We start from the raw sequence: 16,870 nt of genomic DNA, 5'->3' as shown, positions 1-16,870 counted from the left end.
CCTTCTTTTGTGGATTAACTGTTTTTCCCAAAATGTTTCAAGTCCTGTTCAGTGAACAATGTAAGTTTGTTTTTCATGTGCTTTGCTTTTATTTTCTGTGGAAAAACTCGCAGGCTAGCAGCAGGCATCTTTGTGCTGAAGGGTTTATGAACAGTGTGTGAAGGGTTTAGCAGGGCTTTCCTCACAAAGGTCCAAATGCACAAAGATGTGAGCAACACGGAGACACTGATGGTTGAAACTCTGCCTCACCGGCTCTGAAAAGAACTTTACATCAGGAGGTGTGTGGATTGTAAAACTCTCAATTCTGCAGTTGGCTGCAAAATTGTGTGTAAAGTGGTTTACGATCTGAAATTGGCGCCTTTACAACACAACTCCTCGTGGTTTAACTGACAAATTGACAACTGTTAGATACGAGAAAGCATAGTTATTAATACGTAACTAATTCCTAAGCACTATGATGCGTCAGTGTTTATCTTGTGTTTTGAATATTCTAGTAATAAAACCCATAAATGTCACCATGGATTACTTTAAAAGCTATTTTATCTCGTGGTAACCACACACGTTATTTCAAACACTTAACTAACACAACATCCTAAAAGAAGCACTGACTGCAAGACGAGGAAACAGGAAGTGCAAAAATGCTGAGTCATTTCAGTTTTTTTGGACTTTTTTTGGACAAATTTTCTTCATGTATCTGCATCCAGCACCTCGTTTAATGCTTCAGCCGGGCGATATGCTATATATTATATTTCTATATCAAGAAAGTAGCACTGCAGTTGCACTTAAATGTCACTTACTTAAAGCACTCTGTAGTTTTGCTTTGATGAAGAAATTCTACTTTCTTGATGCTTGTTGTTCTGAGTTTGTTCTCACGGTTGAATCCACTTATTGTGAGTCTCTTTGCATGAAAGCATCAAGCTAAATGAGATGTAATAAACCCAGATGGAGAGTCCTTTCAGATAAAAACATGGTGGAAAGTTGGTTAATAGACACTTTGCAGTGCATTGAGTTTAGAATCTAAAGAAAGGTAATAAAGTGTATTTTCAGGAAACTAAATCCCAACAAATATCCCAGTTTTCAGGTGTGGTAACCATTGGTTTGTGAACTTGTATTTGGGCTTTAAGTCTCCTGCAGATGAGCTGTGATGGGTCAATAAGCACACCGGCCCGTGCTCGCTGCAGGTTCCTGCGTCTAGCCGTGACCCCGGTGCCTCTTCTTTCGCAGGAGATCTCTCCTGAAGATGTTTCCACAATCAGGGAAATCGATCGTCTTCGACAACTTCCCGGATCCCACCGACGCCTGGGACATCATCGAGACCATCGGGAAGGGGACGTACGGGAAAGTCTACAAGGTGCTCAACAAGCTGGATGGAAGCAAAGCGGCCGTGAAGATCCTGGACCCCATCCATGTGAGTGGACCTCCCTCTCTTCTCTTCACCGTATCTTCATAGTTGAAGCCGCCGTGAGCTCCTGGTGTGTTTATGCCTTCGGTGGAGGCAAAGGGCCGACAACCTTGTGGCTCTTTATCTGTCACATTTACAGCAGCTGTATATTTAAAGATGGAGACACCAACACAGATGAGGTCTGGGCCACAATTGTTCCTCTCGCAGTTTGTTACCTTTAATGTTTATTACCTTTAAAGTCAGTATTTTCCCTCATATCTTCAATTCAATACTTTTTTATCTCTATATATTTGATTTAGGATACATAAATTATATATATATATACTATATCATTTACAAACCACACTTTTTTGTGATATGGATGTGCCATGTCCCGAACATCCAAACATATGATGCATATGAGTTGTGTGTTTAATACGGCCTCTCTCTGGTTGCCCGTCCTAATTTAATATAATATAATATCTCAGGATCTCCAGATTGACGTGATTAGCATTTGGGGATCAAAGGTCACCGTGAACTCAATAAATCCATCGTTTTGGCCGCGGCTCAAGAATTCACACATGACGTCAGATTTGCCGAAACGTCTTAAGAGGATAAAACGACGACATTTTGGACGTAAACTGCAACTTGATTTGACGGTGGAGACACACAAGCGTGAAGTAGTGACTCTCAGTTTGTCCTGATTTGGCGACAATCCTCAACAAGAGATAACAAAGTCTCCCAAGAGTCTGTGTTATGTTACATTTCAGGCTTTTTGTGTGTTTTTTCTCGTCAGTATCGCATCAAAAGGACTTGAGAAACGTAAAGGGGGCGTGGCCTGAGGCCCATCCTTCCTGTTAAATTGACCATGGATATTTATTATTATCCCTGATAACTCTGGACTCCTTTTGCGTGCACAGGTTTCTGTTTTGTGTGAGGAACATTTTTGCCCAAAGCGAGAACACTTTGACACAAAGACAACACCGTCTGATCCATCCTATAAAAGCAGAGATTATTTTCCACCGTGACAAGATAATGTTCCACTTACGGGTACATTACGAGGCAAGAGGCACGGCCGTCAGGGAAGGTCACTATTACGTTCAGATAAAAGATCGATAATGGTGCTTCCATGAACTCTATCATTACCACGCTGCTCTTCTTGACTGAACACTGAGCTCGTGTTGCAGCTCCTCTGTTTATTTTGAAGGTACAGTGAACTTTATGTGTTATGTCGCAGCTCTAATGAGCAGCCATGTCCCATTAGATTCAGCCTTCATGCTCATACAAGGCTCATTATTGTGAATTTGTGACTTTCTCATTATTGAAATGATTATCCACAGGCCACTCGCCTGTGAGCACCATCATTACCATCGCTCTAATAACGGGGGAAACAATATTTCTTTTGCACAAAATCATTTAGTTTTGACTTTTCCCTCCCACTTTTTTCGATTTCTCGTGCGATACCGAAGCCTTTCACGGTGTCAGGTAAATTATTTGAGAAGGAAAACCCCACTTGACCCTGACAAATACGATAACTCCTGTAAATCTCAACATAGAAGATTATAACACTGCCCCATCACTATGAAGGTAGATTTGTGTCTTTTTTACCCGAACAAATTTCTTGTTTGTAAGTAAATTCTCTCCAAATCTTTGCTCTGAATTAAAAAAAATTGCTCTTAAAAAAAAAAAAAAAAAAAACGTTCACAAAAAGAAATTGTTTAAAAAAAAAAAAAAAAAAAACGCTCACAAAAAAAAATTGTTTAAAAAAAAAAAAACGCTCTAAAAAGAAAAAGCGCTCTCAGGACTAAAATTTGTCAAAAAAAATAAATAACGCAAAAAAAAAAATTGCTATAAAAAAAAAACCCTCTCAAAAAAAGAGCAATTTTTTTTGAGAGCGTTTTTTTTTTTTGAGAGGAATTTTTTTTAATTGACAGCAAAGATTTGAAGATAATTTACTTACAAACAAGAAATTTGCTGGGATAAAAAAGACAAATCTGTCTTCATACATCATCACCCAGACACACAGACGTGAAACACAGAATAACTTGTGTCTGTGGTGAACACAGTTTTGTGTGTGTTTAAAATGAAAGGTTTCTTATTGTCCTTTATCACACAGTATGGCAAAAGTATTCCATAATTAGCATTATTAGGAGGATTTGTCCTTTTCAGCCACATTAAACTCCAAAGTCAGCGATGGAGACTTCATTAAATGTCTTAAAGAGCAGCAACAGAGCGCTACAGACATTATTTCCTTGGCTAGAGTTAGAGAAGATCTATACCTCTGTTATGAGTGTTAAATATCAAGCTGGATCCAAGAGACACTTAGCTTAGCATCAAGGCTATAAGCAGGGGCAAATGTTTTTTGTTGACTCAACTGTTTCTTTATTCTACAAAGCAGATCCGTCGCCTCTCTCGTTCTTTGGCTATCTTCTAAGCGTGCAAAGTCTCAACGCATCTCCTTGTCCTCGTCCTCCAGGATATCGACGAGGAGATCGAAGCGGAGTACAACATCCTCAAAGCCCTGTCGGACCACACCAACGTGGTGAAGTTCTACGGGATGTACTACAAGAAGGACGTGAAGTGCGGGGACCAGCTGTGGCTGGTGCTGGAGGTAGGACCGCCGAACAGTCGAGACCTCGAGAAGCATCTTCACCTGGATGCCGAGGGCTTAATGCTGCAGACGACGAGCGCATAAGTGCAGATTAAAGGTCTGACCGTACATCACACGGCGCGTCTCGCCAGCCAGGTGCACGCGGCGGCCACCAGGTACGGATTACGCAACAGGTTAAGCCCGCCTAGGCACTCTAGGAGTTTACTTATAGGCCACCTGGGGGATTTGGTGGCAGGCCAACAACATGGCTGTGTTTAGGGGGGTGTAGGTTAGCTCGCGTGACAAAGGCACCCTGCTGAGAGCGCTACACAGGGGCTGTCGCAGGGTTTTAGTTGATGCTGCTGCAGTTATAGAGGCACCAATGTGTCTTGTTGCTGAGTTTCTGGCTGAAATGGAAAAGATGCAAGACCCTCGTAGTGTCCGGGAGCTGCTTCAGGAAGTCCTGATGCTAAATCATTTGACTTTGTGAGTGTTTTCTACACAGGAACGGCAATATGAAGTCAAGTTTCTTTCTTTTCTTTCTGTTTTTAGAGGCGTGAGAGAGAAGTTTTCTTCTCTAAGCGATTTAATCCTAAAGACATTGGTTGTATAAGTGAGAAAAGACCCTTCTCGTTGTGAAGTGTAAAACATATTTTTGGGGTTTATTATATGAAACTGTGTCGGGACAGATGTTGATATGATCTAAATCTAAAATGTAGAAACCAATAGCTTTTTTCCCCAGATATTCTCTATATAAAAAAAAGGATAAAAAGCGGATTCTTCGCCCATAGTTTTTGCTAACGTTAGCAAAAAGATAAACATACATGAAATCAACAGGAATTTGAACAATTCACATAAAAAAGTCTCAGTGTTGTACTTCTACTTTGTCCGTCGTGTCTTTCTACATGAAAGCGAGCTGTCGAGCCCTGAAATGATAGAAAAGAAACGTCCAGGTTCCCGTCATCGCACAGCTCAGCGTCCTCGTCCCCACAGAGCAGAACTTCACTCGACAGAATAAAACAAGCGGGGAGAATATTAAAAAATGTGTTTTATTCACTTTGAAGCTGTTTCCGACCGCACCTCAGCACGTGCATCTCCACCATCTTCTTCCGTTCATCTGGTGCAGCGCCGCTGGATCGCAGTGTCCATATTTCTGTAATCTAAGCTCGGTGGGGTTTTTGCATGGACCCAGTGGATAGCTTTCACCTCTCCAGCTCGTGTTTCTTTGTCTTTTCATCGCGTCCTTCCTCCCGACCTTTTTAGCGGCGGTCACGTCTACTGCTTGTACTTCTCTCACGTAACAAGTGTTGCACAACATAAGACGCAGAATCATCATCGCGGGAACACAAAGACCTGCATCTGATGAACGCGTCTAACTAAAAACATCTTTTTGAATCAGGAAGGTAGCGCAGCAGCAGCACTTTAGTAGCACTCAGATGTCTCTTACTGATAGCACTTTGTAGTTTGACTTTATTGAAGAAATTTCCTGATTCCTGTTGTTCTGAGTTTGTTCTCACGGTTGGATGCACTCATTGTGAGTCTCTTTGTGGAAAAGCATCAAGCTAAATGACGTGTAATTTTGCACGGTCGTGATGGTTCGTGAGTATTTTGTTGTTTGGATCTGTCAGGACTCATTTCTCTTGAGTAAAACATATGAATCTGGTGTCAGGAAGAAGCAACGCTGAGAGAACTGGACTGTTTCTCCTCTGCTTTTGCTTGATTTTCCATAAATTTCCCTTTTGCAGAAATCTGCAGCCGGCAGCCCAAATCTGGCGGCTAATCCCGAGGCTGAAAATCACCGCCTGACAGTTTAGCAAGCGGCCGTGTGTGTGTGTGTGTGTGTGTGTGTGTGCGCTCTGAAGTAGATGCACATGGGTTTTTTTTCAGCAGTGAAGAGACAGGAAAGCAGGCGGCGAGGCGGTCATTCACCATGGTTACCATCCTCTCCCTTTATAAACTGTAATTTTCCATCCCTTTAGCTCCGCCGAGAGGAGCCGGCCGCCGCGCCGCCCCGACGGCAGCGCCGCTCATTACGAACAGAATACACACAAATTGCATCCTTTGCTTTGTGGGCCTCTCGTCGGGGCTCTTGGCTCGGCCTCTGTAGTGCAGCTCCTTCATGGCGGCGGATGCAGAGGCGAGCGAGGCTTTCATGTGCGGCGGCGGCGGCGGCGGCTTCCTCCTGCTCCCAGAGAGCTCAGACGTACTTCAAAGACTTTTATTCTCTAATTGGAAATTTAAAAAAAAACCTGATTTTGGATGTGCATTTCATTTGGGAGCTCGGTGTTTGACCCAGAGACCCGGCTAAATGAAGGCCACCCTTTAAAAAGCTCATCTCACAGATGCACCGCAGCCTTCATGATGCAGCAATACAACCGTGCTAAATGGAAATTGCATTGCTCTGTTGCCGATAATGCATTTTGAGGTCTAATTAAATGGTTGCTGATAGAATTCGGCTGCTAGTTCTTGTGGTTGGTACTAATACTGCTAGCAGAAGCAGTATTTATGTTTACATTTGGACAAAAGCTGCAGATCTCTGCTGTGAAAGTACGCTTGTGTTGTCAGTTGAATGACTTTGCAGAACATCTATCTCGTGTTTTTCAGTATGCTGTCGCTCCTCCAGCATCATCGCCATTTTTAACAAATACTTTCTCAAATGTGTCGCCGTCAAAAGACAGAAAAAGCCTCGTTTTGGAGCTCAAAACGCTTCGTTATGGACACAAACTATGATGTTAACGGAGAGTTATATACAGGAAAAACTGTGCAAATATATTTTAAAGAAGTAATGGGCTCAGCGGCTGGGAAATGGAAGAAGTAACTGGGCATGAAGGGCTTTTTTTTATCAGCACCAGAAACTGCATCGGCGTCTTTAGGAGTTCCAGTTTCTCTGCGGAGATGAACGCTGGTGTTGAACTGAGCGGCACATTAAACACGCCGCCGCCGCGGCAGAGCGGCCGGACAGAAACGTGCCGAATAACAAGCCGGACGACGGCGGAGAGTCTGTCTGATGGCTCTGAGGGAATAATTTAAAGGGGAATGGGAGCGTTTGTGATTTGGGAACCGGTCAGGACTCAGAACGGGATGAAAGGATGCAGATTAACCTTTCAGCACGGGACTGGGAGATTAATCTAAACATTTGTGTACAAATACATAAAAACACGAGATATATTTGGAGGTTGCCGGCTTGGAAGTTGTGCACAAGTTTAAAAAAAGTCTTTGTCTTCTGGGTTTCCTTTGCTGGGTCGTCCTCCATTATTTTTATTATCATCATCATATGTGATGCATATCAGCAACCATCAAAACATATTGTGGTTTTTGGCCTTATTGTCTCCCTGTTTCATCAATACAACACTGGACAGAGGTCTGAGTATCCAGCAGGAAGAAGTGGAAGAAAGACATGCAAAGGATGCAAAGCCAAAATACATCCATTAGCATTCCCATTTTTTTTTAAATCTCATCTAAACCAGAGACATTGTGTGTTCGTCCTCTCTCATTTCACCACCTAGATTTTCTCAAAGTCCAGCTTCAACCCGCGCTGCTTTTCCTTTTCCCTCATTAGTGTCCGACCCCCGCGACCTCTCGTCCGGCCCTCGCGCCGCAAACCCCCCGACCGCCATTAATTAACAACGAGGTTTTAAAACGTTTATTCTGCGTTTGTACTTTTCATTAAAAAGAAGTAGCCACAGCTCAGGCTTTTGTGCCGGTGTAAACGACAACCACGCAGTAACACTAGCAGCGTCTTTCCCCGGAGGAGATCCAGAGTGTAACACACACACAGGACACACACACACACACAGGATGCGACAGCATACGTCCAACAATCAGGCAGCAGATGAGACCCTCGATTTATATTTATATTGGCAAGGAAACGTACATCAAAGATAGTTGACTGGAAAGTCAGCACCTGTGCTGTAACTGGGGGGGCGACTGTTTCATCTTTACGTTCGTTTCATCCACTTCTCGTACGCGTCTTTTGATCGTCGACCATGATTTACATGACCAAACGAAGCACCTGACCTCATTTGTAATGGAGAATATCAACGTATTCGGCTCTTTCTTTGAAAAATACGATAGTTGTGTTGCGGAAAACTCGGGGAGACGTTCAAGATGAAAGACGGAAGACACGGATCAGACCTTTTTATTTAGAGTTTAGGCAAATCTGTGGTGGAAAACTCAAATATTGGAGTTAGTCTCATGGTTGCAAACAGGGATTTAGCTTCCTATAGTTGGGTTAGTACCTTTCAGTGTGTGAATGACTCTCCATACTCAACATTCAAGGATATTCAGGACCAATTTGTCCGAAGCTGTGAACTCTTTGGCTGCTTTGTTCGATGCTAGGAATCACGCTAATTGTGCTAGCGTAGGAAATCTGGTTTAACCCGATCCAGATCCAAATCCAACCGAGCTCTGAAGTCTCATCCATCTTTTTTCCCGTCTGCAGAGGTGTGAGTCTTCACCACATCTGAAATAATTCATGTTCGTGTCGAGCATCTCTTTCCAGCCCGCGGGCTAAGGCGAGGGCGCTAACGTTTAGCTCGGTTAAACCCGGGGGGCAGCGGTGCCTCTCATTAATATGGATTCGTCTGTCGGCCCGCTGTAATTTAATGATGACAGGTGATGCGGCGGCGGTGATGCGGGCTGACATCGCCGGGCGCGGCTCGCTGTCTGCGAGAGCCTCGGCGGTATTCCTCTGCTCAGCCGCACGCTTGATAGCAAGAGAGAGGGAGGATTATAAGCTCCCCGTGTGGCAGCTGAGATGCACGCCGTCCACCCGGCTGCAGTCCTCTGGGCTCCTGATGGACGTGCAGAGCGAGAGGCGGATAGAAAACACACACCAGGCACGGTGTTGAAAAGTTACGCCATCGCTTCGTCAAGGTCAAAGACTCGCTTCTCACCATCATCATCAGTCTATCGGTGTATCTTTGGCCCAAGTGCTCATATTGGGCTCGTGGGCCTGCAGGTTTCTGTTTGAAGTGTCTGTAAAGTGTCACAGAATGACCACAAAGAGACACAAAGCTACTGCGAAGACTCACAAAATGGCTGCAAGGAGAAACAAAAGTACCAAACGAACACCAAAGAGATGCAAAACAACCTCAAAGAGACACAGAAACGTCCACAAATAGGAACAACGTGACCACAGAGACGCAGACATGTTCACAAAGAGATGCAAAGTAACGAGACAGAGATGCAAAACAACCTCAAACAGACACAAAAGTACTCCAGCGATGATACAAATGACTAGAAAGAGACTCACAGTTATCACAAAGAGACTACAAAAAGAAAAACAATGAAAAAAAATAGACGTTTGCTGATTTAAAATGTTCTTTCTGTTACGTTTACACAATTGAAATTGGATTCCATGTTGGTCGTTTCACTATTTTCTGAGAGTTTATAGTCTAAACAATTATATATCGATCAATTTAGTGAGAAATAAACAAACAGAATGATTAGTAAGGACAATGATGTGTATTTTCAGCTCTAAAAGCCATAAAATGTAGTGTTTTGTTCTGTAAAAAAGGTTCACTGTGAGCTTCCTGTGGAGCTCAATTAGCTGCAGAAAGCAAAGACGCAGTTTGGTTAAATATGAGCACAATATGCAAGTAGAAGTAAAAACAAATAACACAATCTATCTGGAGATTTGTGCAAACAGCCACACACACGTTTGTATTATGACGCCGCTATTGTACGAGAGGATCAGGTTCATAGAGCCGTAATAGTAATAAATCTTCTTTTTTGTGTGTCTATTCCCATGATGCAACGTGTTTCTACTGAATGTTTCCCTCTAAACATGTTAACTAAGTACACATTGCCGTGCCGAGCTCTCATTTTCAGTGAAATCCTGCAGCTGTGTCACTGTGGTGGTGTGTAGGTTGTTTATTATTAATCGTTCCTGACATGTGATCGCTCCGGGGGGGAAAACTGATTCTCATCCTAAATAACCAAACGCTGCCGCATGTCTGTCGCCTAATTAAGCTTTCAGCGCACAAGTGCGGGAAAATGAGTATAATCACACGAGAACAAGTGTTTCATACACGCAAAATAAGAGATACGACGGCTTTTTATTTCAAAGCCTAAAGATGATGCGACAAGTCAAAACAAATTGGGGAAAAGAGGCGTTTGTGTGCTTCTTGCATCCTCGGATTATATCTTTTAATCTGCAGAGTCCACGAGCAGCCTCCTCCGGCGCTGAATGACACCTCCAGAGCCTCGTGTTTGTGCCGCCGGCCTCTCTCAGCGCCGGCGTCTCGAAGAAAAGGCCCAAATTAAGGGTTATTATTGTTTCCAAGGCAACTCCACTGGGTAATTTTCCGTAATTGTCCAAGAGGGGACGCCGCTATTGACGGCGGAGTCCACATCCAGACGCAGTATTTTAGGACAAAGTGTCCACGCTGTGCAGCGTGAATGATAAATAAATGTCCTGTAAACGCCGTCGTTTATACTTTAAATGTTCCCGTTGTCTAAAAAACACACGAGGGTGTCGTCCATTTGAAGAGGACGTGTGTGTGTGTGTGTGTGTTTAATATTCACTCTGCTCAGTCATCAGAGCGTAGATTAAACCCGGCACACAAAATGTACATCCTCCTCTTGGACACAGTTTGATTTTTACTTTTTTTTTCCACCTCTCGCTCAGCCGCCGCAGGACGGCAGAGTGACTCCCGGCGTCTCCTTAATCTCACGACGGAGGCGTTTTCATCCCCCGCCGTCGCGTGGGATCGCCCCCAGATTTCCAGCTCATAAGTGCTGACTCGTGTTGAGTTTTGAGCTCACTCTCCTGTGTTTTTTTCTTCCTCTCTCCTTCTGTTTGCAGCTCTGCAATGGCGGCTCCGTGACAGACCTGGCTAAAGGCATGCTGAAGAGAGGAGACCGAATGGACGAAGCCGTCATCGCCTACATCCTGCACGAGGCCCTCATGGTGGGCACACAATGGCTCGCTTCAGTGAAAGGAGCTTAAACGGGATCATTCACCAGGCAGCTGCTCGTCAGAAAAAAAGCCGTTAACCTCTTTTTCTTTCTGTGGTTTTCTCCACAGGGCCTCCAGCACCTGCACGTCCACAAGACCATCCACCGCGACGTCAAAGGCAACAACATCCTTTTGACGACACACGGAGGCGTCAAACTCGTGGATTTTGGTACTTTATCTCTCTCTCTACTCGTGGAAATTCATGTTGCGGGTCTTTTCAACAGAAGGGAGGGTCAAATCCATTAGCTTCAGCCGCTCGCCAAACAAATTGTTCCCCTAATTAGTTTCCTTGAGAGGTCGGGATGCGTTTACACAACCCGACAAGGTGGCACACCATTATGTTTTTCTGTCTCTTACATGTCCCGGGAGGCGGCGGCGGCGGCCATTGTTGCCGTTCGCTCTGATTTGCTTCTTTTTTTTCTGGAGGATTTTCTTAACCAAATGAGGAGCTCCTCTTCCGCCCCCCCCACGAGCGTATTTCCTGGATTGAAAGGCTCGTGATAGGCAAAGTGATTCTGACTATTTCCTGGAGATGACTCACCGCTGCTGGAAAAAAAAAAGAAGCAGCCGCTTGTTTTCATTACAAGTAAAACACTCAACATGTGTGTAGGTTTGCATTCAGTCTGCTAATTGCGGGCTTCTCTTAAAAGCCTTTTTCTAACCGTGAAGCACAAAGTGCACAGCTCTTATGTAAGGAGGAGGAAGAGCAGGAGGAGGAGGAGGAGGAGGAGAGGGATTAATGGAGTCACTTAATACGTGAATGTGAAGGAGCCCATATGTAACGGGGTTATCCGGCGCCTCCGATGCGGCGTCTTCCTCCTCACGAGGAGATTCTCAACGCGGGTTTGTTGCGCCTTGAGGTCAAAAAGTTGCAGTTAGTTCTACCTGCGCTTTCCAAAAAGGCCCAGATATTTTGTGACGAGTACGACTGCGTACAAGAGCCAATAAAAATGAATCAGGGAGTCAAAAGAAGGAGGTAAATAATCAGAGAGCAACGAGATTAAAGGCGTAAATCCCAGAAAAACATCAAATGTACAAAAGTTTAGAATTTCACAGCGTTATTGTCGTGTAACTTTAAGTTTAATATATTTTACGAGCTCATTCAGTGCATTTCTTTCCAGATGAAGTAAGACTCTAATAAAACAGGAATGTGTGTCTGCCTGAGGAGATATTCAGGACGTACAAACATTGCCAAGTTCCACCGTCGCTGCATATCGTTGTGTTATCACCAATAAATCATGGCTGCGTTCATTGCTGTGCGGCGGGTATTAACCAGGTTTCTGCTTCCACGTTGGCATATTCATCTCTTATCGTTCTGCTGGCTATTCAAAACAGATGCATGCTGGGATGGAGAGTAAATATCCAGCGTATCAGCAACATTCTCATCATTCAGAGGACAATGGGCGCTTATAATGAAATATGAACGATGGAGTGAAGGCTGAACTGTGGACAAAGCAGCAATAAAGATGCATGAGATGTGAAGACGGGGCAATATGTGAGTCTGATGTGATGCGAGGAAGTTGAACCTGTAACGCACAACATTCATGATCCCCAGAGGATCTCCTAAATCGTCCCCCAGCACAATGAGGCTGACATTTGTTGTTGTTTAGACAAACGTTTTGGACGGATTTCCATGAAATTCGGTACAAACATCCACGGCGGCTCGATGATGAGCCACAAGGATTTTGGTGATTCCATGAAGTCCACATCTGGAGTTTTGAGTGAAATACCTTGAAGACAATGAGACATTTCGGTGTGTTCGCTACAGGATGAATTGTAGTTCAACGTTGGCGACAACTTGACAGGTTTTACCAAACAAACACCTCGAAAAACTACAATCCCATCGGCCTAAGGTGCACTTTGTGTCTGCTTCTGACGAGCTAACGTTAGCATGCTATGCAATAAGCTAAAATGTAAGCCAAAGCTAAAATGTAAGCTAAAGCGCGTGGACGTTAGCATTTAGCTCAACGTGAGGGCTCGGGGCTGGAGGTTTGCAGCTCACATGTGACTCGCATTCGATCTGAATTTTCGGTCAGATGTCCGTGACACCGGGGAAATGTCAGGTCATCCATCTGAGACGGAGGTTGCTGGGAACATAGCAGATAAGACGTGGACCTCCACCTCCACACCTCCACACCCCCGGCCTGTTATCTCCCAATGAAGTCCATGCTTTTAAAGGATTTTAAACGTGTGCAAAGGACACATCTCCTCTCCCGGCCGCTGCACAGGAGGCGGCACAAAGAAAATGACTGAGCATCTTTTGATTCAGCTCGTGCCTGCGAGCCTCAACGTCGCTGCCGGTTGATATTTCTATCAGATATCGGGCCGTGGCGTCGTCAGAAGCGAGGTGGTGGGTCGGGGGGAGAATTGCCCGGCGTGTGCAGAAACTTGCAGAGTGACGAACAAAAAAAGGCGACTCTCTCTCCCGCCTCGCTGCGTCACGACGGCACTGCGTCACGCTGCGATTGAGGGCGCACGCTACGCTAAGCAGCCGAGGAGATAAAGCCCCCCCCCCCTCCGCGGTGACTCATCACAGGCGGAGGAACAAAACAGCAAAGAGATAGACCCCTCCCCCTTCCCCTCTTTCCCTCCACCCGTCCTCCAAAACCCCCGCAAAAAAATAAAACCAGTGAAAGAATGAGAGGTCTCTCATGAATATTCTAATTGACGGCGTTATCTGTGTGATGGTTATTAAGTGTGGCCCCAACCAGGCTCCACTCGGGGCTAATGTAGTGGAAAGAGAGGGGCTGTGAGGGCTTTCACTGGGGTCTCTTTGTGTGTCTGTCTCCTCACACGCTCATATATACTTCATGTGTGTCGTGGCGGACGTCGGGTTTGTTCTCACTGATGTGTGTTGAAGTGCTTCTGTGTGGTGGATTTGGTGGTTTCTGTGTTTTCACAGCCTCATGCAAATATAAATATAAATATATATATATATATATGAATCCCCTGCTGCACATGTTTCTAATCCCTTTAGATGTTTTGCCACACTACTGTTTCCCCGCTGCGTCGCTCATCTCCACCCCTGGCTGCGACCCACCAGCAGCGTTGTGATACCGTGCCGCACCGACACAATGAGCTTTCACAGGAAACGCAGCGCTTCGAAAATACTTGCATGCCGCGTGAACCGTGCACACTGAGAACCGACATCGGTGCATGTCCAGAAATGAGCCCTTCATGTCCTCCACAACACCGTTCTGCAGAACATCAGGGTGGGATTTTTTTTTTTTTTTTGCAGAAAACCGTGCTAACGATTAGCAACACACGACATGCTCTCAGGCGTTGTTCTGCTGCGGCTCGTCGTGCATCACTACATCACCTTTTTGGGGTTTTTATCTCGGTCGCCGCCGTTGTCTCGAGGCTCCGCTTTCGTCCCCGTTTGCTGCTTCAGCGGAGCGAGCCCTGGGACGCGTCTATCTCGTGGCGTAACGTTGATTTGTCCGGACTGGACTGAACACACAGGATTGTGGGTCGGCACGTTCCTTGTCAGGCTTTGAGACGCAGGATCTCTGCTGTCTCAGTCAGGCTGAATTTTATTTAGGCCACGAACCACAAACCACTCAAACACTTTAATCCATGTCCTGGTGCAATATTCACTTTAAGTACATTTAAGTGCTTTTTATACAAACTATATATATGTGTATGTATGATGATATGTTGTTCTGAGGGACAGGGAAATGTCTCGTGCTGCCAAAGCGCGTTCACGGCTGAATTGTATTCAAATGTTGTTGTTGAAAGGCCCGGTCAAGATCACCGGCACTCACATAAGAATTTGTGATTCAAAGCAATCCATCATTTGAAGGAGGGGGGTGGGGGGTCGATGTCTCTGTGTCCATGTGTGTGTTTTCTTTTTCCCTCCCTCTCACCACAGTGACATCTCCATCAGTGGGATACGAGGGAGCTCTGGGATCCATCCAGCGACGCCCCGCTGTTCGCCGTTTCCTTCTTCACAGATCATCACTTTTTACCAGCCAGTCTTCGCAAAAAAAGATGGTGCAAATTGTCCCGAGAGCGAGCGAGGCTAAAGTGTGTATTCTCTTCCCCGCAGGCGTCTCGGCCCAGCTGACAAATACCCGCCTGAGGAGGAACACCTCTGTGGGAACTCCCTTCTGGATGGCTCCGGAGGTACAGTAAAGAAACGGCCTCGTCTCTTTCCACTACATTAGCCTGGAGCAGATCCCAGCGGGCCCTCAGCTCATAACCATCAGAGAGATAACGCCGTCAGACACAATGTGCATGAAAAGACAAGTGAACGGCCTCCGTCCTCGGCTTCCTGTCTGATATCAGCTCCTCACATCCCCCCCAGTGTGTGCTTTTACTTGTTATGGGCGCTAACGTCCTCCAGCGTCGGGTCAGAAGTGATATGAAGTGGCCTTTCAGCTTGAGGTTATTCATCTGATTGGAGGTTTTCTTTTTCTCAAAGTTTGTCCTTTTGGGAGTGTTTTCCTTACAAAAGAGTCTGTGTGTTGTTTTATGTCTTCGGGTTTACAAATAGTCGAGCGCTGAAGCTCATTTAAAGGAATTACAACTTAGATCCATTACCGTTGAGTATTGCCAGTGCAGGAAGTAGTCCGCCCCTTCAGTTATAGAAAGTGAGACAGCAAGAGGTCAAAGGTCACGGTGGTGTCTAGTATGGGTGTGGGAAAAAATCGATACAGCACAGTATCGCGTTATTTTGCGTCGTGATATTGTATCGATACACGGACGTATTGATCTTATATTTAATCAATTCTAAACGTTTTTGGTGCTAGGATAGTAAAATCTATTTATTTTTTGTTGATAAGCTTTCCTTTGGGGACAATTTGCGGTTGAAAAAAAGGGAATGAATCGCAATATATCGCAATATCGTGATAACATCGTATCGGGACTTAAGTATCGTGACGACATCGTATCGTGGGACGAAGAAGAATGCTTAGAAGACGATGTCTTCCCTCAACTTCCTGTTTACTGCCTCGCCTTAACCATGCTGCAGTTGCCGGGCAGAAACACGACAAAACTGCAGAATTTAGAAAACGTAGAAGACGAATCAGAGTTTGTGCATCGTCCACTTTTTGCGTGTTGATCAAACAATGTTAAAAACACATTGCATCGCTTCATTTGACACAGACTGAGTTAACACCGTTCATTTCATCATTATTTGGGCCTTTCGTGCCTTTGTTGGTCAGTGGTTGACATATGGAGGAAACAGAAACCCAGAGAGGAGATGAAGCATCGGCGGCCTCTGAGTAAAGTTGTTTCCTCTCAGCGTGGGACATCGTGCCCTGACTTCTGCCTCACAGGCGATCCTCTCCTCCTCACGGGCCAAATCAAAGTGGACATTTTTACATGAGGTTTTGCATGCCGCGCAAATTCTGCATTAGAATAGACATGACGTATTCGGATTTTAATCTCATTTGAGTAAAAAAAGTTTGTCAGGTTGACTCTCGAGACGAGAACGTCTTCGGTCCGAAAGGTTTGTTGATGTCAGGAGTGAGATTTGTAAACAAGGATCGACTTATTGTTGTTATTATTGCAGAGAAAAACATTTTTGACGGAGTTGTGGGGTAAGTGGTGTCACATGTTATATTTTTATTGACTTTATTGACGGATGATTCAGATGTTCTGAGCGTTGATTTGACTTTTTTCGGGAGATATTTTGGTCATTTAAAGTCATTTAAAATCGTCAATATAGTTTTTTCTTATGTTTTGGGATTACTTTCTTTGTGTTTTCCAAAATTAAGTGTGTGTGTGCGTGTGTGTGTGTGTGTGTGTGTGTGCGTACACTTGTGTCTTATTATGAGCGATCTGTAATGATTTGTCTGTTTACATAAGTACATGCCTTTTGGGGATTTGGAATACAAATTATATTGCTTTTAGACAATTGACAATAATGGTGAACATGTGTGTGTGTGTGTGTGTGTGTGTGTGTGTGGGGTGTGTGTGTGTGTCTATTATACAC

The 16,870-nt window shown here is 44.7% G+C and overlaps 1 protein-coding gene across 2 annotated transcripts in view; it reads left to right on the top strand.

Annotated features, from left to right (window-relative positions):
- The window catches only part of myo3a (myosin IIIA), a 53,215-nt gene that overhangs the window by 6,189 nt on the left and 30,156 nt on the right, over positions 1-16,870 (top strand). For both annotated transcript variants that reach the window (XM_068582147.1, XM_068582148.1), the window contains exons 2-6: positions 1,225-1,408; positions 3,858-3,992; positions 10,780-10,884; positions 11,002-11,101; positions 14,981-15,057. In XM_068582147.1, coding sequence (XP_068438248.1) covers positions 1,225-1,408; positions 3,858-3,992; positions 10,780-10,884; positions 11,002-11,101; positions 14,981-15,057 — 601 coding nt within the window. The remainder of the gene's footprint in view (positions 1-1,224; positions 1,409-3,857; positions 3,993-10,779; positions 10,885-11,001; positions 11,102-14,980; positions 15,058-16,870) is intronic.

The sequence above is a fragment of the Clinocottus analis genome, unplaced genomic scaffold, assembly GCF_023055335.1.
Source record: "Clinocottus analis isolate CAN_PGR_092001 unplaced genomic scaffold, fCliAna1.0.p SCAF_18, whole genome shotgun sequence".
Classification (NCBI taxonomy): Eukaryota; Metazoa; Chordata; class Actinopteri; order Perciformes; family Cottidae; genus Clinocottus; species Clinocottus analis.
Note: the sequence above shows the minus strand (reverse complement) of the source record. Positions and strands in the feature narration are given on the sequence as shown.